The following is a 22,368-nucleotide window of genomic DNA, read 5'->3' on the forward strand; positions in this document are numbered from 1 at the left end:
AATGTTGGTATTGCGTAACTCATAGCTTTATCTCAAGTCTTGATCATAATCATTTTTTTCATGAGATTTTAATTTATTATATCGACTATTAATACTGGTTATTTTGCTTATTATTATTTCAATTAAATACAGAAAAACTTTCGTACTTGGTTTGTTAGGGTGAACAATGAACTGAATGAACAATATTATTTTAGACCCTAGATTGAATACATAATTGACTAAAACACATTGTGTTAACAATTTTTCAATTACAATTAAAATTAAAAACTATTGGCCAACCATAGAATTTGTAAAGTATTGTATAATATTATAGTACAAATATACAAATAACCTATGTTAATTCTATTGTATCTACATAAATATTAGGTAATAACCAAATTATTTTTCTGCAAAAAAAAACTTAATAGCTTAATAATAGCTTAAAGCTATCAATGTAATTGAGAAGATATTATTCTAACTATTAATATTAAATTGTATTTTAAGCAATAAGCTATCTGCCTATCTATAATATGGTAACTATGTTTTTCAATTAATCTAATAACCGCAGTCTTGTAAAGTATTTGAGTAAATGTATTTAAATACTTTTATAGTATTTAGAATACTTTTTAAATACTTTTTGGTTTAAGTATTTGGAAAGTATTTTAAATACTGTCTTGGACGTATTTGTATTTGAAAATCAAATACTTTTGAAAATTCGAACAAATTATTTGTCGGTCGTCACTTTTTTGAAAATTATTATACAATTTTATCTAGAAATTATAAAAATATTTTTCTTTCATAATTGTTGAGAACTCCTGTCCACTAGCTCTGTATATCCACATCATTTATATTTCATTAAGAACTGTTTAATTAGGTACCTATTATTAAAGAATTTCTATAATATAACAAGTTTTATTTATTTTCATTTTTCAGTATACAATTGAAAATGGTACAAAAAGTTCTAGTAATACCTAGGTGAATGTATCATGAAAATTTTAAATTAGTTATTACAAAATTAATTTAGCAAACTAACTAGTGGAAAAGTAAAATAAAAAAAAAGTATTTGAAAAGTATTTAAATACATTGCAAGTATTTATATTTTGTTCTTAAATATTTTTTCTTAAAAGTATTTGAAATGTATTTTAAATACTTTCTGAATGGATGTATTTGTATCTGTATTCAAATACAATTTTAAAATATCTTTTACAAGACTGAATAACTGTTTTGCTTTGTGTAATGTGTTTTAAGTATGATACTTTATTATTAGTTTCAAATTTAATATTGTATAACACCATGTCACCATCCATTGACAAGGTTAGCCAAAACATAACCTTTTATTATCCAGATACATAATACCATTTAAAATGTTTTAATTATTAAGAACACTTTATGAAAAATATAGATTTTTTCTGGAAAAACTATAATAACTAATGACATACTATAGAACTACAACAACTAAAATGTTCAGTGACAAAAATAGCTTATACTTTTATAGTATTGTTGAAATAATATTTATTATTTGGCCATAAAGTAATTTAGTTGCTGCTAAATGGTTTAACATAAATAATAAAATATTTATGAAAACATTAGAAGTAAGAACTCAGTCTGAATTTATTAAATTACAAAACGGCAATTTATGTGTATACTCTTTGTATTTAATCGAGGACAACATTCAATAATTTTAACATTTCAACTTTAAATATTTGATAATAAATAAAAAAGTTAATTAATCCATACATATTTAGTACACAATAGGTGAATAAAGTTCAAAGGGTATTATAATGTTAATTATAATATTTTAAATGCACAGTATATATTTTTACACACAAAATAAAAATAGTATAGACTTTTTAGACACAGATATTTTTATTTTTAATCAATTAGGTATTGTTGAAAACAATGATGCAATGAAAAAATATAGTGTGTAACGTGTTGGGGTAAAAAGGTAAATAGATTTTCAATTGTTACAATATTTGAGTTATATTATATTTACAGAAAGTTACACATTAATCATAGTACACACTACCTATGGGTCTTTATGACCATTTTCTTCTAGTTTAACCAAGCCTAATTTTTTAGCTTCAACCTCATATACTAGAAGTCTCCACATTTTTACAACAAACACTTCAGCTTCTTCGTCAAGTACCATCTGAACATCGTCGAGTATAGCCTGAGGACTGCTACCGGCTAACACTTTTGAACATATAAAATCTACCAGCGTTGGTTCTGGCTCACCGATATATTCAATGATTTTTTTATTTATCCACGGCCTAATGCGTTTTTCCATCAGTTGGTTGTCAACTACTGTCCAATCAAGATGAAATGAGAATAAGTCATCTTTATCAGTGGGAATGCGCTCAATCAACTGACGGATACTTTTTTTCTTTTCTTCGACTGCTTTACTTTCTTCTTCTTTTTTGTCAGTGTAATCGAGAGGAACCAGTTTTCTTTTTTTTGGCCTAGGCAATTCTTCATCATCGTTGTTAAACACATCTTTGACATCCATTCTTTTCTTAATCATCAAAGTGGTAGGTTGAGTCATAGGTGCAAATTCAGGTGGTGGTGTTTGAGACTCAACACTGGGTGGTGTAGCTGGCTGCTGCGGACTGGGTGTTAGTGCTTTCTCCATAACATGCCTCTGACGTTCCTGTTCAACTTCCATGTTTTTCTGATTTTCAATTTCTTTTTCAATTTCCATTTCATAGCGTTTTAATTTATCTTTTTGTTTTTCTGCAACATCTATTAATAATTTGGGCTTATACATTTCCTCTCTGGCTTTTAATACCTTAGCAAATTCTAATTCTGGATCTTTCAAATCAACGTTATTATATATCTTTTCTCGAATGGTTTCTAGTTCATCCTTCTCTTTTTGTCGGTCTCTTCCGTCTTCTTCTATTTCTTTTTCACGCAGTTCGATTCGTTTTTGCAAATCTCTGCCTTTATAATACTTCTGGTCATCTTTGTCATCATCGTAATCTTCTAAAAATTCTTTAAGTTTTTTAGCATTTCTTTCTCTTTCTTCTTCTATCATTTGTTTTTTAGCACGTTCTTTGGATAATTCTTTTTTCTTTTGATTTTCTCTGATTTCCCATTGTTTACGTTTCTCTTGATATGCTAGTTCTCTCTCTCTTCGCCTATCATCATCTTTTTTTAACTCCAGCTCTTCTTCTTCTATTTCTTTTTCTCGTAATCTATTTTTATCATAGTGGCCTCGGCTTTTTTCTGGGTCTTTTTCTTTACGGTTTTCCTTGTCAATACTTTTTTCTCTATCTTTTTTTTCTCGTTCTCTTTCTTTGTCTCTTCTTTCTTTCTTTTCCCTGTCTCGCTTATCCCTTTCATCTCTTTCTCTTTCTCTTTTGTCTCTTTCTTCTTTTTCTTTTTCTCTTTTATCTCGTTCTTCTCTACGACGTATCCTTCTATTTTCTTCAGAATCTGGACTATCTGGAGTTGCATGTCTTCCATTTAATTTTTCCTTTTCTTGTTTCTTTTTTCTTTCAACTTCTTTTTCTTCTTCTCGTTTTTTCATGACTTCTCGAAACTTGCCTATTTCTCGGAAAATTAAATTTTTCTTTTCATCTTCATTAGGCACCATATCAAATCCAACACCATCAACTATGCTTGGTTTGTCTTCTTCTTCATTTTGTTTTCCTTCTTTGGTCATTTCATCATTGTGGTCTGTAATTATACTGTTTATTCTTTGTCGACAGTATACTTCGAATTGTTGATTTTCTTCAGAATCATCAGTACCTTTTTTTTCAGCCTTAAACTGATCTAATGTTTCTTGCGCTTTAGCATCTACTTTCACCACAAGTTTTTTACCGCCTACCTCCATATCATGTAAAACTTTAATAGCACGTAAGGCAGCTTCAGCTCCATAATATTCACAAAAACCAAATCCTTGAACTCTCTTCCAAGAAGCAATATTTCCACAAGTTGCCAAAATGTGTCTTATCATAGTGTCAGGAGCTTTTTCAGAAATGTTTCCAACAAATACAGTAATGGGTGGTTCTGAAGGTGTTGGTTGACGGAAGTTTTTACGAGTAGCGCGTGGATTGAAACGCGGAGGAGCAGAGACTACATGTGGTGTTACAGGTACAACTAATGGAGCTTGTTGCATTGGAGACCAAACCATAGACTGAGGCATTGGAACACTGGGCACAGTAGGAGTGAAAGGCATAACTAAATAATTTGCAGAAGTGGTAGGTAAAAATCCAGCTGAAGATACTGCGGTAGTCAGATTTGGATCATCCATAATAAGTGAAATGAATAATACTATAAGTTAAACAAACAATAATATTTGTAACTATTTTGTTAATTTTAAATAATACTGTGAAATACTATCATGATATAATATCTTACCTGTAGGTACTTCATATGTTTAGTCACCACACAGAATAACACCAATTGAATTTTTTTTACACAAACATATAGATATAACGCTGACTAGCTGAACAAATTTGGGTAATGTGCACAGTATACACAATACAAATACAAGTAAGTAAATACAATATTGAATATATTATATTATATACAACTTATGTAGTGTTAACAAACACACTTTTTAGAAGTACTGAAGAAAGCAATTTTATGATAAAAGTATAAAACAAATTAAATAGTAAATTGATAAAAATGATAGTGTTTATTGTATTTATCAAGGTCTTTACTTCATGGAGGAATAACCAAAGTCCCCCTAATTTCAAACCACGGTTTAATATAATATTATACAGGTTAGATATCGGCCGCCTAAATCATAATTTTGTATAATACAATTTTATTACATATCTGAAGAATAATTTGCATACACGTATTTAATAAAACGTATACAATTGTATTTCATTATATTACTTGAAGTTATGATTTCATTTTGATGAATTTGAGTTAGTCATCTCGAATAAAATATATATCGAAACTATATCCCCCTTCAACTTCGAGTGTTATCGCAACTATACTGATCGTCAGTGGCGGCGGGATATAGGATTATTTGAAGCAATTGCTTCATGTCTGAAATGGGTGGGTGGGTGTATAAATATATATATAATCGTAAGACCTCAACACAAATATCATGGTAAATATTATAATTAATAATTATTAATGGCCCCTGCTGCTAATTTTGGTTCAATAATTGGTGCGGTGTTAAAAATATTTAAAATATACAATATGCTTCAAAGTCTCTACAATTTCGCGCCGCCACTGCTGATCGTATTACATTATAGCATTACGATTTCCGATTAATGATTACTAATTACCTTAAATCAAAAATAAGTCATATTATTATATTAATAATAATAATAAAATATATATTATAATTTTTATTATATAATAGTACACTTATAAAAATGTTACGACATTAAATACTTCTTAGTTCTTATTATTACTGATTCATCATTTAGGTGTAAGTGTATAATGTATTAATGTAAATATATAATACAAAAAATAAAAATAAAAATGTTCACAACATATTATGTAGAATGATTACAAATAGCTTTAATAGGTATAGGTATTATAATAATAATAAATAACAAAACTACAGAAACAGAACTACGTCAATATTTAGATATATAAGCAACGTGAAATTTGGGGATAAAATAATATTATTAATACAGAAAAATTGGAAAGTCTTATAAAATAATCAATTTTTAATGAAATGTTGTAGTTGATATACAAGTTTCACGGTACCTATATTCATTTATTATACTTAACAAATGCATCCCCTAATGCTACCACATAATGTGTGCCCTCCGCAACCACCACATCCACCACAACCACATCCACAGCCACCTCCGCCATAGCCACCACCGCCGTAGCCTCCATAGCCACCACCGCCATAGCCTCCATATCCACCACCACCACAGCCGCCGCAGCCTCCACAGCCTCCACAACAGCAGCAACCACCACCACCTCCGCACTTAACATTAACAGGTACAACGCAAGTCTATAAAAAAATAAATAGTTACTGACCGGGAAAATCATTACAAGAAATTCAGTAGCTATAGGTACCAAATAATTAAACACCAACTCACCTGAACAACGATTACGAAAATTACGAGTAAAAGACTAATTGGAAAAACTTTAGACTTTGACATATTTTGAACAGCGGAAATCGTATATATTTATAACAGGATATTGAACTATTTGAACTCATCTACCGCAGTATACTGAACGGAAAATGGAAATATATCGCTTTATATACTTGTATTCGATACAATATATTGTATATCAGTCTAAAAACAACGGTTTGGCACATATTTAAATAAAACGTTTTGTTTTCAATTTCCACGGAATAAATATTATTATACAATTATTCTCATTTCTGCACGATTCGGTAGTATGTTTTGAAAAGCATAAAATATATTCTTATTTCATTTTGAGTTCGTGCTTCAAATGTGCTATATCATATAATAAACATTATAATATTATTTCGTTCAACTTTTATATACCTACCTAAATCAAGTATTTCTTTTTTTTTTTAATAAATTAATATGTTTTCCTTATCTAAGGATAAAAATAATAAATAATACAAAAGTAATATCGATAATAATACATATTTTGAGGAACGGAGTGGCCGAGCGGACCAAGGCGTCAGTTGTGACGCACACCGGCGTTGGTTCAAACATCGGTTCATGGGCGGCATTTTTCTTCGGGCAAGTCACAGTGTCTGGAGAGAAGTGCCGCCATCCCGCACCCGGGCATGGCAGATATCCACGGGTGCACACCAAAAAATCTGCCAAACCAAAACACACGTGTTTACTAACCTACAGTTCCTCCCCTAGCTAATGGCCATAGTTGCCGGGCTTCATGATCATTAAAAAAAAAAAATATATATACACATTCTATACAATAGTATATTGAAATACAGGGTAATTCGAATGGTGTGTTATAAAAACAGTAAGCACTAAGCTTAGCGTTACTGTTATAGTAGTATACTAGTATATAATATCTACTGCATATGTTTTTGTTTTATTATAATAATAACTTAGGTATTATTTTTGTAAATAGGTTGTAGGTAACTCATAATTTTTAAAAAATTACAAACAAACAAAAAATGTTTTCGTTGCAATTTTTATTGAGAAAATCGTGTCCAAGGCATGACCAACGGCTTTTCTATTCTATACAGTAGAGCCCGGCCGATAGTCCGGACCCCCGATAACCCGGTGAACGCGGTAATCCGGACGGCAAAATTCCATTTGTTCGTAAATAGATTTTACGAGAATTCCCGGAATCCAATTTATTAACCTATAAGATATTGTTATCGACAAATACAATTTCGTCATTTTTATTACCTACTGTTCCTAGCAAAGACTAATAATATGTAGGTAATAAATCGATGCCCGATGGTCAGTTCGTTTACTTCTTTCTTGTCGAGCGGTTATTATTCTTGTTTGTTCCAATGGCTCCTCGTAAACACGTAACTTTGACTTAAGATCAAAAATATATATTAATGTATTTCCACTTGTCAGTTTTTTTACGAATTTTGTTTTACATAAATTGTTGTAAAACTTTTAATTTTGACATTTTTAATTCATTAGGTATTATAATATTATATAAAAAGAATATTGTTGCTTTTATTTGTATATAAGTTATAATTTGTTTTCCTTACGTTGTAAACATTTACAAAAAGTCAATAAACGAGTTTTGTTGAATTTTATTTTTTATTTTGCTTATAAGTTAAATAATTTTAAGATTTACGGAAAGACGATATTATAACTTTAAAAATAGATTCAATATTATTATGTAGTACCATGTATTAGTGTATTACAAAATAATATGATCAGTATCACACCTTAAGAATCTAAGATAGAAATTCTAAACCGTGTTCAGATCAGTTGTATTCAGTGGTCAATGATTGTACCTATATTAGTTGTATGATAACAATAACAAAAATATTCAAACATTATGTGTTTATAAATCGACTATTATAGGTAATAGTGTAGACAGTAGACTGTCACATTATTATTAAGTTTATTACGTTAATTTACGTTGACTGCTGAGACATTTTTATATGTATAGGTTAGTGGCGCAACTAGAAGGGGGGGGGGTACATTGTTACATTATTACAATATATATACATATAAGCTAAAATCCTGCATGGTTAATAATAATACATAAATAATTTTAATATATTATACACTATAAATTACTCAATTATTATTGTCATATATATAATATATAATATTGTTATACATCACAAAACAAAATAGATTTATATTGGAAGTGTCTTCACTGGAAGGCTCTTAAATCTGTCCTTTCCTCAAGCCACTTATTCACTTATCTATTTTACTTATTGTTCATTTTATGTAACAGATTGTAAATAAAAAAAAAAGAATAAAAAAAAAAAAGATTTATATTGAGTCTTCGTTTTGAAGTTTTAGCTATTTCATCAATTATCATCAATGGACCAACATAAATATCCTGGTGTATATTGAGGACTGCCAATTCATTTAGTCTCATTTGACCAGTAGTATTTCTGAGATAATTTTTAAGCCGACACAAGAAAGAAAAAGACCTCTCTCCAGTAGCTGTTGTGACTGGTAGTGTAATTAATATTTGCAATAACTTTGAGATTACATGAAAAAAATCAGGATTACAATGGAAAAATAGTTCTGTTATTGTTAACGACAAATTTGGTGATTTGAATGCCCAACTGTTATACTACAGTTTAAGTTCACCATAACCTACTTCTAAGCTAGTCAGTTACAACCCCTTAACCACCCCTGGTTGCGCCACTGATAGGTACTTATCCAGCTTCCAGTGTACCGTGTACTTACTTTTGTATTATATATTTATATTCTAATAATGAATAAACGAAAAGTGGTGCAGCTCGTCTTTGAGAGAAATACAAAAAACAAGGAACTATTGTTTTTGGCCAATTATTCTAATAAAAAAGTAAATACATTTTTTAGAATACAGAGAAACGTTGACACAACTTTAGTTAAATTTTAGGTGGTGTTAAAATGATGTATACTTATCTCACTAACCCATGGCCACCAAATATAAATTCCAAAATCATTAATAACAAAGTTTTGTTCTATAACTTTATTTAGTAACATGATTACTTATTTAATTGTTTATATTACACTTACAAAGTAAATAATTGTCTTAGTATTACAATATAATATTTTACAAGTTCCAATTAATATAACAAAATATACAAATAACAGGTAGATTTAATAATAAATTACACATTATCGAAGAAAATATACTATATGTATACTAATTACCTGATGTCTAATGACTCGATTATTATTCCTACAAAACAGATTGTCTTATCCGCATTGTTGCTGAAGAACCACCGAGTCCATGCAAACAAACATTACAAAACTTCGGATATCAGTTACAGTACCCGTAGCCCACCTAAGGTACGATACGTTTGATATTGGTTAATAAGAATATAATGTATTATTTTAAACCTATTTTCCTTGTTTTTGTGCTGTAGGTACTTATCCAACAATGATTCTGTGTTTATGTTATTTACAACATCTTTCTTAATATTTATATAGACAAGTCAGTAAACCATAATAATTGCTGTAACATAAATCTTGTCCTCAACCAATTTTTAATTCATTGCATAGGCACTTGAAAAACTCTTAAACTTGGTTAACGTTACAAAACTGGTTGCAATTTGTAACTGTAATTAGAACTAATTTGTTTATGTTAGGAAAGACTTTTTATTTAAAAAAAAATCTTATATAAAATAGAAAAATTTCTTTCAGATTATTTTTGGTGTTTTATAACAGTGACCAAAGAATGCTAAATTAAAGCTTAGGGGAGCTTTATCACCCCCCTCCCCCTAGTTTTTCTTATGCAGAGCAATAAGGTAAGTTAGTCAGTACTCAGTCAAATCTCCTCTAGCATACAACATTGTGTTAGTAATTTTGTTAATGGCATTTCGCATTTTTTTCAGTCTGAGATATTTTGTATTGAAACGTATAAGCAATATACTGATAAATGCATCTTTAAGCAGATTTTGAAATATAAAACATATGTTATGTGTAATTGAGTGGGTAGTTAAGTATAATATTATTTAATTATTATAATTATCATTATTATTCAGTGTAGTGCTGAAACAAAGCAAATAGTATCGGGGAACATTTATTTTTATAGTTAAAAAAAATAATTATGTTAAACTGTTAAAACTATAGTCATTCATTTTTAAACTTCAAGTAGTATTTTTGTTAAATTATATTATTAATGTATTATTTTAATGAAATATTATAATAATCTTAATATAAAATAATTTATGTGTTACTGAGGATTTGTTATATACAATAATTTTAGGTACAACAGTGTCTATAAATATTTAAATATAAATTTAAACAATTTAAGTACTAATACTTAATATTATTAGGTATACAATATTCAGAATATATTAGATTATTAGATGGAAAGTATTGAGGTCCTTAGCATGATACAAAATATACTGAAATGTAGCCAACACTAAGAAGTCATAACATAAAATCATAATAAAAAGACAGTTTATGTGTCACTGTATCACATTTAAAAAAACCTAACTTGAGTTCAAGACGTGTTGGCAGTAGCGCCAAAGTTCTTAAAATGTGGTCGGGAAATTTCAAAACTTTAATATCTTAATTAGGTACTCTAATATGCATTTACTCATAATAAAGTTATGATGTAAATAAAATGTGGACTAAATGTGGATTGCTGGTTCATTGGCGCAACTTGATAATAAGGGGAAAATATGAGATGAAAAATTACCAGTGGGGCCCGGTCTCTTAACTGGAAAAACTAGGAATACAATTCAAAATTAGAAATTAATAATTAACTCGAGGGCTAATTTTTCAGCCATGCAATTTAAAATGCCTATAAATGGATTATCGTACTTTTGACGTTGCATGGTTAGGTTAGGTTAACCAATTCACTGTTTAGATTTTGACGAGGCGGACCTCTATGTCTCTTTTTGCGCCATTTAGAGGATCTCCATAAACTTTTTATGACCGAATCAAATAGTTATGGTAGTTGCGATAACCAATAAGTAACATTTATTGTTAATGTATTAAAAAAAATAATATGATATGTGTACATTACAGATTATAGTTGTAATATCGTGTATGAGATCTCCGAAACCGGGGTCCCCTGTGAATAGCACGCTCTACACTCCTGAAAGTTGTGCGACTGTACCGTTCAAATTTTTCAAAAAAGAGGTCGGGCCATGAACTTCGGCGACACTTAGTGTAGGTAGGGGAATTGCCTCGGGGGCATCCATTTACACGGGCGTATTTAAGGCATTTTGTATGGTTGAACACCGAAGCATTGATGAAAGTTTCACTGTTCCACTTGCACCCTGCTACATGGGCATACACCAGACATTCAAAGTGTCCACCGACTGCTGCAGCACTACACGTACCTGCATCCCACGGACACCCATTTTCGTGAGCGTAGATCAGGCAGTCCAAGTTACCACGCGCCGCGGCATTCCTGCACGTCCACTCGTCCGAAGGGCAACCATTTTCCCGCGCATACACCAAACAGTCCTTGTGACCGTTTAACGCCGCCCTGCTGCACGTCCACTTGTCCCAGGGGCACCCATTATTTCGTGCGTAAATTAGGCAGTGCAAGTGACCGTTGAACGCAGCGTTGGTACACGTCCACTCGTCCCAAGGACACCCGTTTTCCCGTGCGTAAGTCATGCACTCTATGTGACCATTCAACGCAGCGCTGCTGCACGTGTGCACGTCCCACGGGCACCCGTTTTCCCGAGCGTATACTAGGATATCCATGTGACCGTTCAATGCAGCGAGGCGGCATGTCCCCTGGTCCCACGGGCACCCATTCTGCCGGGCATATAACAAACAATCGAAATGTCCACCCGACGCGGCGTTGCTACACGTTGACTCGTCCCACGGGCAACCGTGTTCCCGTGCGTAGACCAGGCAGTCCATGCAACCGATCAACGCAGCGTTGGAACACGTCAACTCGTCCCATGGTACACCGATCTCGTGAGCGAGTTTCAGGCAATCGATGTGTCCGTGCAACGCTGCCTCCTCGCATATTATGTTTTTAATCTTCTTGTCATTGTTGGCGGACTGCAACCGGCTGAACATGGTGTGCCTATCGTTGCCAATCGTTGCCTCGATTTTTAATACTTCGAACAGCAACTCGCAACAATATCGCATATCGACGTCCGGTGTTTCCATCAAGTCGTACTTGTTACGCTCGATCTCGTTGCAAGCGTAGTACGCAGTTTTCAATAGGCTTGGTAGTTTGAACATTTTCTCGTTATCCTACGACGTAACCCCGTTCCAAACGTACGGTAGTGTGCTTTCCGCGTAAGTGGCCGAAAACTCAAAATAGTCACTTAAAACATTTAAAAATGACCAACGATAAAACGATGAATCGTCCACGTTTACTATAACACGTAAGAAAAAATGATGTTCAATGATGAAAATATTACTAGCAATCGATGTGTGATCATGAACACGTAATATGACGCACGAACATTTTTTTTAAAAATTCAACTGCTTCTGAGTATGTACAAGCGACTCGAGGTATTTAGATTATACATTAAAGTGTGAAAGTTTAAAATCTAAAAACCTTTCAAACAAGTAACAACCAACAAATACGAAATACGAATTAACAACTATTAAGTAAGAAACTACAGAGGGCAACAATTATAATATTTATAATACTCTGTACTACCTGTCTGTAGTATACCAGCATACGATGTAGAGAACAATATAGCATAGACATATAATAGAATAAATCCTATTCTATTATAATATGTCTATGCAATATAGACATAATATAGACATCGTGATTCGTGACAACACCATATTGTTTATCGTGATTCGTGATAGGCCGGGGCCTCATTGATATCATGGAATATAACGTAAGAACTAAAACGTTGATTTTATTCCATGATAGTATGACGAAAGTTAGTTGGGTAGTTTGGTGACGCCGTGACGGCCACGGACTCACAGGCTTCTTATTAGGTATATTATTTTAATTTTAAAGTGAGTTATGAGTATTTTTAAATTGTTTGTACACCCTAAAATACTTATAACTCGCTTTAAAATTAAAATATAACCAAAAGTCTATGAGATACCCTAGCCCCTAGATTATAATCTTACCTTTAAATTTTATAAGAGGAACCCATTCACTCTAATTTTTTAACTAACGGAGCTAAACGAGATCCACTGAGCGTAAAATTTGCTATGTTACGCACTTATACAGGTACGTATACAGGGTACCCCCCGGGGGGGGGGGGGTTGGGGTTCAACCGAAAATTAATGGTTGTGTAATTTTTTTATATTAATAGACTATGACCCCACCCCTTTCCCCCACACAGTATATATTTTGTCTACGCGGAGCTATAGGTAAGTTGGGTCCGCCATAATTTGGGTACATTTGAAAGCGGTAAGTTGAGTGCTGGGTAAAAAAAAAAGTAGTAGGTAGGTAAGTTAGGTCCCGGCTAAAAAAGTATAAGAGTATAAAACTATAAACCCACTATTACACTTACACTCATTTGAACATACATTTCCCTAAAGTGCAAAATAGTAAAAAAAAGGTTATGTGGGAGGGATCTATCCCCCACATCCCTCCCCCCTGTAAATACGCCACTGATCAACATTAACATTATACTTATACTTATAGACTTATGGTATAATTTATTTATAATCTTAAAAATAAATTGAATATAAAAAAACGATATGGCAAAAAACTGAATTTATAATTTTGGTTGAGGGGCCTTACCAAAAAATTAGCCTCGGACCCCAAAATTTCTAAGTAGGGCTCTATATCTGAATCTGTTCCTTATTTAATATTAGCAAACTATATCGTGGAGATACGGTTAGTATAATATCTATATACATATATAAAACTGAAATCAAGCAAAAGAGGAAATCTTTGTTACGGTTTGGCTTCTAAACTTCTTATCCAATTGTCATGCAGTTTTGTTTAAATGAAAGAGGATATCACGGAGGTAAGGTTTTAGGCATAAATAAAGTCCGATAATGTTAGTCAATAATTAGGTATCTATACATATAAAATCCAAATACCACTGACTCACTGATCGCTGTATCTCAAAAACTTCTCAACGTATGGACTTGAAATTTGGAATAGAGGTTCTTCTCATATTTTCACCGTGCAATAAGAAAAGATTTTTATATATTAAATTTGTTTTTTTTTTATTCATCGGATTTTAGTACGGTTGCGTTAGGCTTTTGTATTAATTGATCATATTAATCCTCCGAAGGTGGAATTAAGTAAAAATGACCAACTTTGTACAATTTTGATACTTTAGAGTTAAATCATACAATTACGTACAAACAGAACGGGCTCCGCGATATACCGCAGGTAGATTGCCTACCTGATAATATACTGCTGCGAATCAGAATTTTTATTGCGGGCAACAGAAAAGTTAAGATACATTTTGAACACCAAACACCATACACCGAATATTAAATAACGAATTGAACAAAGTTTGAGTCATATAGAATTGGTACATTTAACGGGCAACGAAGTGCCAGCGGGATCAGCTAGTATTATTATATAATAAAAATTGTATATTCTATTCCGACGCAATGAGAAGGTTTCATAAAAAAAAGAGTTACAAGCCCGAAAGCCATCACAATAGATAATTAGTCAATATAATTTATTTATTAAATTGACGCCGAATAGGCTCAAGTATACACATAGATAGGTAATACATTAGAGTATAATAAGCTAAAATTAGAGTTTTAATACAAGATAGGTAATGAAAATTAACATAATAGGCAAGAAGGCTATATACTACAGATTAGAATAATGTCTTTTTAGGTCTGGTAGAGAATCAAAGAAGAAATCAATATTTTCCTAGTGTAAGGAGTCTATCAATGGACTATTTTATCCACCGTTTTTAAGGTGGGTTTTCCATAAAATTTAGCTTGTAGGATATAAGCGGGAGTGTTAATATATCGAGGTACGTGCGGAAAGAAATGCGATCAAGAATAGGGGGACAAGATATGAAACCATTAACTATTTTATATAAAAAGATATATCAAATATTTTGCGACGGGTTGAGAGAGAATCTAATTTTAAAATTATTTTGTTGAGACTTAATTTTAGGTGCAATGCTTAATCTTTTTTGTACCCTATATAAATCGTATAAATTTTCTTTGAACTCTTTGGAGTCTCTATGGTATGAAAGATCGTAGCAGGGTTCCATATAATATTATTTTTGTGTAGGTATCATTGTACCAATATGGGTATGTACATATTAAAAAGATAATATAAGTAGGTACATATTAATATAACATATAACTCATCTATACAAAAAACATTGTTAAACAACAATAAAATATTATTACTATTTTCAAATGCTTTTTTATTTTAAAATCATTTGATTTTTATATCTTGATCAACTGCTTGACTGCATTAATTAATAGGTAGGTAGATAATCTCTTATACTGGAGTTGTTTAACGGTTATTTATCCATCTTCTATCGGTTATTCGGTTCAATATAGCTGAAACAAAATCATTTGATCTATATACTATTATAAACTATAAATGTATATCCTCGAAGGTACAATAATATACCTAACTCATAACTTATATACATTTCATGAGATTATAAATTACAAGTGTTCATACAGTCTCACCAGTTTACAAGGACACGGAGGACACTTTTTGTATGTTTTGTCGATGATTCCATTAAGAGAACCATAGTTTGAGTCGCGCCGGTGGGCTACGGGTACTTGTAACTGATATCCGAAATTTTGTAATGTTTGTTTACATGGACTCGGTGGATCTTCAGCAACATACGGATAAGACAATCTGTATTGTAGGAATAATAATCGAGTCATTAGACATCGGGTAATAAGTATATAGTATATTTTCTTCGATAATGTGTAATTTATTATTAAAACAATTCAGTATAATATACTTTGCCGGTGCTGGATGAACATTTGGTGGGACTTGGATGTCGTACGGAAATCTGCCACAATCACTAGAAGAACCAATGATGTGACCAGTCGGTAGCCCTGATGCCGACAGACAACTTTTATCAGTATTTTGAGCACTATAATAAGGACATGGGGTATTTGTAGGACAAACAGAGTTCTGAAAAACGATAAAATATATTATTATAAGCATAGAAAATAATAATAAAAACTATTATTATTTTACATAAGATATAATTCAATTGAATTAGAATTCATTATATATGATGCATTGATGCGTTATAGATACCTACCTGATAATTTTTATGGTTCAAACATGAACAGGTTTGACTCAAGGAATTGTAAGGGTTATATTTTGGAAAACCACACATCGGACAATAATACTAGAAAAAAAATTCACCACGCACACGTTTGAGTTTATTTTTATTTATTTTTATTGAAGAAAAAACATGATAGGCTAATTTGGTAATTGTTATTATGTAAATATGTACAAACATCTTCACGTTTATGTTAGGTACCTATAGTATTTTGCTGTGCAATAATATAATACAATACAGGCATAATATTATATTATATACTTATAATATTATAGTCCTTGAGATCGTTTTTGGTTAAAAATAATATACACCGTGAAACACGTATTTTTAAATTCAAAACAGATACAATTATGAGGCATTCACGGACGAATAAACTTATATATGTATACACGCCCAAGTTTTTTTCCATTTATTTTTTTTTCACAATTTGAGATATTGACCTATGAAGTAATTATATTTTATATAAATATAACATATTCAATCTATTATAATCATTTTTTTTTTATAAAGTCTTATTTGGTTACGGCATATAATATTATATTCTATAAATTTCACTACCTATGCCAAAGTAGTAAGTTTGTAACTCTAAATATAAATAATATAAATAATGATTGTTTATATTGTAATATAGGTATATATGATACATAGGTTCTAATTTCTACATAATATCATTGATTATAAATACTATACTAGTATAGTACTATACTAGTATTTATAATCAATGATAATATATTATACTATTATATTGAAACTTACCAATTCCGAAGATGATGCATCCACAATCTATAACAGTAATATATTTATTTTAAAAGCCATTTATATAGGTTTTATACAATATTTACGAAAATAAATATTGATGTATAATAAATTATGAATTATAATAAATATCCATTATTACCTGAACAATTAAAAATACCACAACAGATATATCTATAATGCTGTAAACACGAACCATGTTCACACAATAATACAATTGTAAAAATAATTAAACAGACTGACTATTGTAATATAATTATTAATTACATATAACATATAAGATATATATATATATATACCTATATATAAGGCTTTTGTGGCCAAGGATTTCTGAAATATCGTTTGTTATTGTTTGTTATCATATTATTATTGTTTAGTGTTTAGTGTTTATAATAACGTAAATCCCAATAAACGTCAATTTTGTTTTAATTCAAAATAATTCAGCGATTTTTATAAAAAATATATCACGTATTTAAACGATTTTCCTTGAATAATATTTATTTTCATATACCCAACTTATGTTCTGGCATTCAACGTGAAATATATAACACAACTTACTTACACGTATGCTTCCAAATATAATTTCAAAAATTTCCGTATCATAATTAATGACTTACAAAAACAATAACATGCAATCCTTGTGTCTATTAATCCTGGTTTTAGTCTCCATCTGGTTGAGTACTGGGCATGGTGCTGCAATAGGTCAAGAACTTTGTAACTGCCTACCTACATTGGTAAGTACTAAGTATTATTTTTTTTAAGTTAAAAATAAATAAGTAAAATACCTAGTCTAACATAAAAATATTACATATACTTGGTCTTTAGATTAGAACACCAAAAATATCAATTCCAAAACCCGGTCAGCGAGTCATCTGTACTAAAATAACTGGCGCCCAAGAATACACACCAATAAAAAATGCTTGCACTTGTGTAAGCCCACGGGTAAGTGTGCAGTACATTGCATAAATATTATAATGTTTATACGAATAAAATAAAACACACACACACATAAATAGGTAGTAGAACATACAGATAATTCAACTTTGGGTTTTAAAAAATTAAATGAATACATTTCAAGACTTAATTGCTGTAACTTCTTTTACCATTACTTTTACTAAAACCATTTTTTTGTCTAATGAAATTAAAATATCGACAAATTGTTACACGCAACTATCTTTATTCAGACTTTGATTACATTTATTTAAAAAAAAAATAATTTTAGTTAAAATATAATTATTTTTTGAAATGAAGAAATAAGGATAGCTTATGAAGTTATGGAACAAAACTAATTGTATACTTCAGCAGTCGGCACATTGCACATGTCATAAGGTCACATTTAAAGTAGTATATCATAATACATATTAATATTATTTATTAACAAGTTATAAATGTTAAGGAGTTTAAAATCAATTGTTTATTAATCCAGTACATAAGGTTTAACATTACATCAAACTAAATAGTTATTGAGCGTTGTATTTTAAAGAAAAAATAATAGATGTTTTCAAATGATTTAGAAAATATTCTTTAAATACATGTGCTTTTTAGTTTTTCTTCAATACCCATAATATAACTATATAGCATATGGAAATAATTCTTCACGCTAGAGATACGCAAAATACCTTATTATCTTCGAGCGTTCCAGCATCGACGATTTTGCGTTTACTAATTCTTAGGAATGTAAACGAACTAATTCAAACAATTTATTTGCTGTTACTATTGATTAATAGTTTAACACCTTGAATGCCTCAAAAGTAGCAATTTCGTGTCCACAGGTGATGCCGGCCTCGGTGGCTAGAGTGGAATGCAACTCGATGGCCACTACACCGGTCCGGATGGGGGGCGGCCATAGCGGTGGCGTGGACGCAGCGCCGCCACTATTCGGCGAGCCGGGCGGCGCGTTTTTCCCGGAAACCGCGTATGGAGGTGTCTCTCCACTCGCAGGAAGTCCGGTGTTCCAAGACCCACCCGGCCCGAATGGTATAGACGAACCGCCGGTGGATCCGACAGGAAATGGGTGCTGTGGAAACAATCCACTCGCGGCCGTCGCGGTGGATCCGGTGTCGCTGATGCTAGCGCAGGCCGAGGCCAACCGGTGCAGGGCCGACGTGCGCGAGGGCCGCCTGGCATTCGGGCAAGTCGCTGTGCCGAGAGACGCGTTGCCGTTGCCACGGGCCGTGCCGGACATCAACGAGGAGGGCCTCTACGCGCTGGACAAAGCCATCGTCGAGCTGAAGACTTGTAAGTCACGGTTCGCAGACGACACGGCTGCGCTGGCGACGGAAGGTGACGCGCTTCTGGCCCTCGAGGAAGACGCTTTGCGACCTGTGGACGACGCCGGACCGATAGTGACGCTGCCCAGCTACGCGGACATCGGCTACCAGACCGAAACGCCATCCTGCTCGCCACTGGTAGTCGGCCGCACGTCTTGCCCTGTGTACGAGAACACCGTGCCGGTGCCACCACTAACGGACGCCAATGTAGGATACTCGTCGTCGCGATGCCGTTGTACTAGCGATAAGTCGTCTTCGCTGCTGAAGTGCTCGTGTGGCAGGTGCTCGTGCGGTAAGTGCTCGTGTGGGAAATGCTCGTAGTAACCTACTATGTATCTGAACCAGCATGGCATTTTAAAATAGTACAATTACTATTTTGTACACACTTTATGATATGTGAAAAATACACCCAGGTACAATATAATCAAACGCATGAGCTCTGTATTTATCCAATCAAATTCAATAGCGTATAATGCTTGAGCCTTGACGATTAACTCTGTTTAAGATGAACGTGGACAAAAGCCAATTAAAAACATAATGCACAACCGTATGTTAGTATGAGGTAACTTTAAAATTATGTGCACCAATAAGGATATTGTTTATACAATATGTCTGTGCAGCAATTTATTTTTGTTTATTCTGTATAAATATTAATTATCATTTATCACTGCAGTCTACGGCAATATATTATTATTATTAACATATTTATAGTTTATTGAATTTAATAAAAAAAATTATGAAAAACAGTGCATAAATTATATGCTGATAATTATTAAGACTTAAGAGTAATTGCTCTTATCGTTACGTTCGTTTAGATCGAGATCCTATGTTACATTGTTACCTATATATTAATATTATATGTAGTCCTTAAATAAAATCCTCGTGTTTTTCACCCATATTCTTATGTCTATATTAATATTATATTGTATTTAAAATGTACAACAACCTGCTTGTCTACGTAAGAGGTACCCATGGAATCGTGCAATCGCGTTGCGCATGATGCACTTATAATAACGATCGCGAACGATGTTGTAGGTATATTAATTGTAAGAAAAAAATATAAATATTGTTTGATCTATGTGGCGACGAGCTAAGTGCAATGAGACGATCTGTTGGGTTCATACTAATAATAATAATAATAATAATAATAATAATACTAAACATAATATGGTGATTTCGTAGCTATATTGTCTTAACGATAACAATATGGATACAGGATAACACGTGCACACGAACTGAAGTTTTCGTGATTCGTGACGTTTAATAAGATGTGTTTATAGGTATCTAGGTACCTCCGCTATGTTTAAACCACATGGCGCGTAATATGTTTGGCACAGAAAATATCCTTATCCCATAATAATCTTATTATTATTTCGCCATGTACCCATCTTCTTTTCTAATTGTTTCGAACTATACGCTGTTAATTAATTTTAATCACACATACGTATTTTAAACCTTGCCTGGTATAAGTGTATAAAAATAATAAGTAATATATACAGAGTGCCCCCTTCCCCCACCAAATTGTTACATATTATAATTTTACTAACGTCGGAAAACCCTCTAGAGAATACTATGAATACTTACAGTGTATATAAATATATAATGCATATGATCATACATTTATCATGGGTTATCCATATAAATAATAATATACCTAATATAACATTATATAACATTATAAGTTAGTACCTGCCCAGCCCCCCCACAGAATCAATAATAGTAATAAACATTTGTAAAATGCTACCAACACGTTAGAGTAGCTATATTGCCTATACTTTACGCCTCACAACACGTTATGTTCGACAACTTACTCTTTGCACATTATTCGAAAAAAATTTGTATTTTCGTGTTTTTACATATTTATGGAAAGACTATTGTTGCATACCTTCTAAATCTATATACTAATGATATCACAACTCAGGGGCGGCGCTATACTGGGGCCAGGGTGGGTAAGTGCCCCCCAACATTTGAGTTTGCCCCTCCTTTGTCCCCCTATAATTTAATGTTAAATATTTTAATCTAATGTGAAAATGCATTTTATTAAATACTATATTATAATACTATCCTAATAATTTGTAATTATTTATATTCATTTAATACTAATAACTAATGGTATGTTGATATTTAGATATAATCATACTAATTAAATTAAATAAATAATGCTAACATAATAAATTGCATTTATTTATTTTTATCTTAATAGGTAATACTAATATGATGCTATTTACCCCTCTCTGTGGCTCTGTATTTGTTTAATTGCAATGAACATAAAATATTAATGTGCATGTAAAACATTTGTATGTCATAAGTCATAAAACCTTATTAAAAGTTTATATAAAACATATTATAAGTACTTTAGGTTATAGTGTTATAACCATAGCACCATAGCTACTGTCTACTTTGGATTCCATTATGTTAAAAATATGTAAGTAAATAAAGACATTTTATTTATTCGGTAATTATTATTTTTTGATTATTTAGAAATATAGCATATTATACAAAAACATTTTTATCAATACTTTATGAATATATGATATAAGCAAATTAGTGGGTGGTCGAGTAGTGATACATAAATGCCCCACCAGAAAAAAATTTTCCCCCGTATTGCCACCCCAATAAAAAATATCTGGCGCCGCCACTGCTACAACTTACTATTTGTTTGGCACGATTTAGTCATGTGGGCAACCTCACCCGTTTATCATCATAGATCACAAACTTTATTATTTTTACCGTAGGTACCTTTCATAATATTATTTTGAACGTATTATTTTGATATCCGATATTATAGCCATCTTATACAGGTACCTACTACCTATATATTATACTACCGATTATAATACTGTGTTATAATTTAGCGTTGAATATTATAATAAAAATATTTATACGTAAACACGCATTTTATCGTTTTTCACGCACTGACACGACTGACACATACGATTGAAAGATAATAAACCGATCGTGAGGCATTATTGAAGTATATAATATTGTGCCGTCTCCTTTTTTACAGCAAAGTATAATATAATATTATACATTATAATATGTACCTATAGAACCTATTACGATATTTGGTACGATTTTTTCACGCACGCGTCGATTTGTGTATAATATATGTATATAGTTCGCATAGTGCATCCATAATGTTTTTATGCTCGA

General features: G+C 31.8%; 5 protein-coding genes across 5 annotated transcripts; 1 reads left to right on the plus strand and 4 right to left on the minus strand.

Annotated features, from left to right (window-relative positions):
* Window positions 1-1,598: 1,598 nt before the first annotated feature.
* On the minus strand, window positions 1,599-4,555 carry LOC132949026 (RNA-binding protein 25-like). Its single transcript, XM_061019776.1, has 2 exons — window positions 4,339-4,555; window positions 1,599-4,251 (listed from the first exon to the last, which is right to left on the minus strand). Exon 2 carries the CDS (start codon window positions 4,229-4,231, stop codon window positions 2,006-2,008), a length of 2,226 nt encoding a protein of 741 aa, XP_060875759.1. The 5' UTR covers window positions 4,232-4,251; window positions 4,339-4,555; the 3' UTR covers window positions 1,599-2,005.
* A 776-nt stretch (window positions 4,556-5,331) lies between these two features.
* LOC132949036 (chorion class high-cysteine HCB protein 13-like) lies at window positions 5,332-12,749 on the minus strand. The gene is made up of 3 exons (XM_061019788.1): window positions 12,634-12,749; window positions 6,000-6,700; window positions 5,332-5,911 (listed from the first exon to the last, which is right to left on the minus strand). Exons 2-3 carry the CDS (start codon window positions 6,060-6,062, stop codon window positions 5,675-5,677), a joined length of 300 nt encoding a protein of 99 aa, XP_060875771.1. The 5' UTR covers window positions 6,063-6,700; window positions 12,634-12,749; the 3' UTR covers window positions 5,332-5,674.
* LOC132949035 (uncharacterized) lies at window positions 10,619-12,743 on the minus strand. The gene has a single exon (XM_061019787.1). It carries the CDS (start codon window positions 12,204-12,206, stop codon window positions 11,019-11,021), a length of 1,188 nt encoding a protein of 395 aa, XP_060875770.1. The 5' UTR covers window positions 12,207-12,743; the 3' UTR covers window positions 10,619-11,018.
* A 2,589-nt stretch (window positions 12,750-15,338) lies between the features above and the next one.
* On the minus strand, window positions 15,339-17,144 carry LOC132949799 (uncharacterized). Its single transcript, XM_061020886.1, has 6 exons — window positions 17,088-17,144; window positions 16,946-16,972; window positions 16,166-16,255; window positions 15,857-16,032; window positions 15,573-15,747; window positions 15,339-15,437 (listed from the first exon to the last, which is right to left on the minus strand). Exons 1-6 carry the CDS (start codon window positions 17,142-17,144, stop codon window positions 15,429-15,431), a joined length of 534 nt encoding a protein of 177 aa, XP_060876869.1. The 3' UTR covers window positions 15,339-15,428.
* A 394-nt stretch (window positions 17,145-17,538) lies between these two features.
* Window positions 17,539-19,536, plus strand: LOC132949163 (uncharacterized). Its single transcript, XM_061019935.1, has 3 exons — window positions 17,539-17,679; window positions 17,771-17,887; window positions 18,718-19,536. The coding sequence occupies exons 1-3, from the start codon at window positions 17,554-17,556 to the stop codon at window positions 19,534-19,536; spliced, it is 1,062 nt and encodes a 353-aa protein (XP_060875918.1). The 5' UTR covers window positions 17,539-17,553.
* The last annotated feature ends 2,832 nt before the right edge of the window (window positions 19,537-22,368 follow it).

This window comes from Metopolophium dirhodum, chromosome 7 (assembly GCF_019925205.1).
Source record: "Metopolophium dirhodum isolate CAU chromosome 7, ASM1992520v1, whole genome shotgun sequence".
NCBI lineage: Eukaryota > Metazoa > Arthropoda > Insecta > Hemiptera > Aphididae > Metopolophium > Metopolophium dirhodum.

What these genes read in the sequence shown, in the direction of transcription:
- LOC132949799 (XM_061020886.1), bottom strand. Translation starts at nt 17,144, where the DNA reads ATGGTTCGTGTTTACAGCATTATAGATATATCTGTTGTGGTATTTTTA. An exon ending in TGAACCATAAAAATTATCAG is followed by an intron (nt 16,033 to 16,165) that starts GTAGGTATCTAT and finishes ATCGTTTTTCAG; the next exon opens with AACTCTGTTTGTCCTACAAA. An exon ending in GTTCATCCAGCACCGGCAAA is followed by an intron (nt 15,748 to 15,856) that starts GTATATTATACT and finishes CCTACAATACAG; the next exon opens with ATTGTCTTATCCGTATGTTG.
- LOC132949026 (XM_061019776.1), bottom strand. Translation starts at nt 4,231, where the DNA reads ATGGATGATCCAAATCTGACTACCGCAGTATCTTCAGCTGGATTTTTA.
- LOC132949036 (XM_061019788.1), bottom strand. Translation starts at nt 6,062, where the DNA reads ATGTCAAAGTCTAAAGTTTTTCCAATTAGTCTTTTACTCGTAATTTTC. An exon ending in TTTTCGTAATCGTTGTTCAG is followed by an intron (nt 5,912 to 5,999) that starts GTGAGTTGGTGT and finishes ATTTTTTTATAG; the next exon opens with ACTTGCGTTGTACCTGTTAA.
- LOC132949035 (XM_061019787.1), bottom strand. Translation starts at nt 12,206, where the DNA reads ATGTTCAAACTACCAAGCCTATTGAAAACTGCGTACTACGCTTGCAAC.
- LOC132949163 (XM_061019935.1), top strand. Translation starts at nt 17,554, where the DNA reads ATGACTTACAAAAACAATAACATGCAATCCTTGTGTCTATTAATCCTG. An exon ending in GTAACTGCCTACCTACATTG is followed by an intron (nt 17,680 to 17,770) that starts GTAAGTACTAAG and finishes CTTGGTCTTTAG; the next exon opens with ATTAGAACACCAAAAATATC. An exon ending in GCACTTGTGTAAGCCCACGG is followed by an intron (nt 17,888 to 18,717) that starts GTAAGTGTGCAG and finishes TCGTGTCCACAG; the next exon opens with GTGATGCCGGCCTCGGTGGC.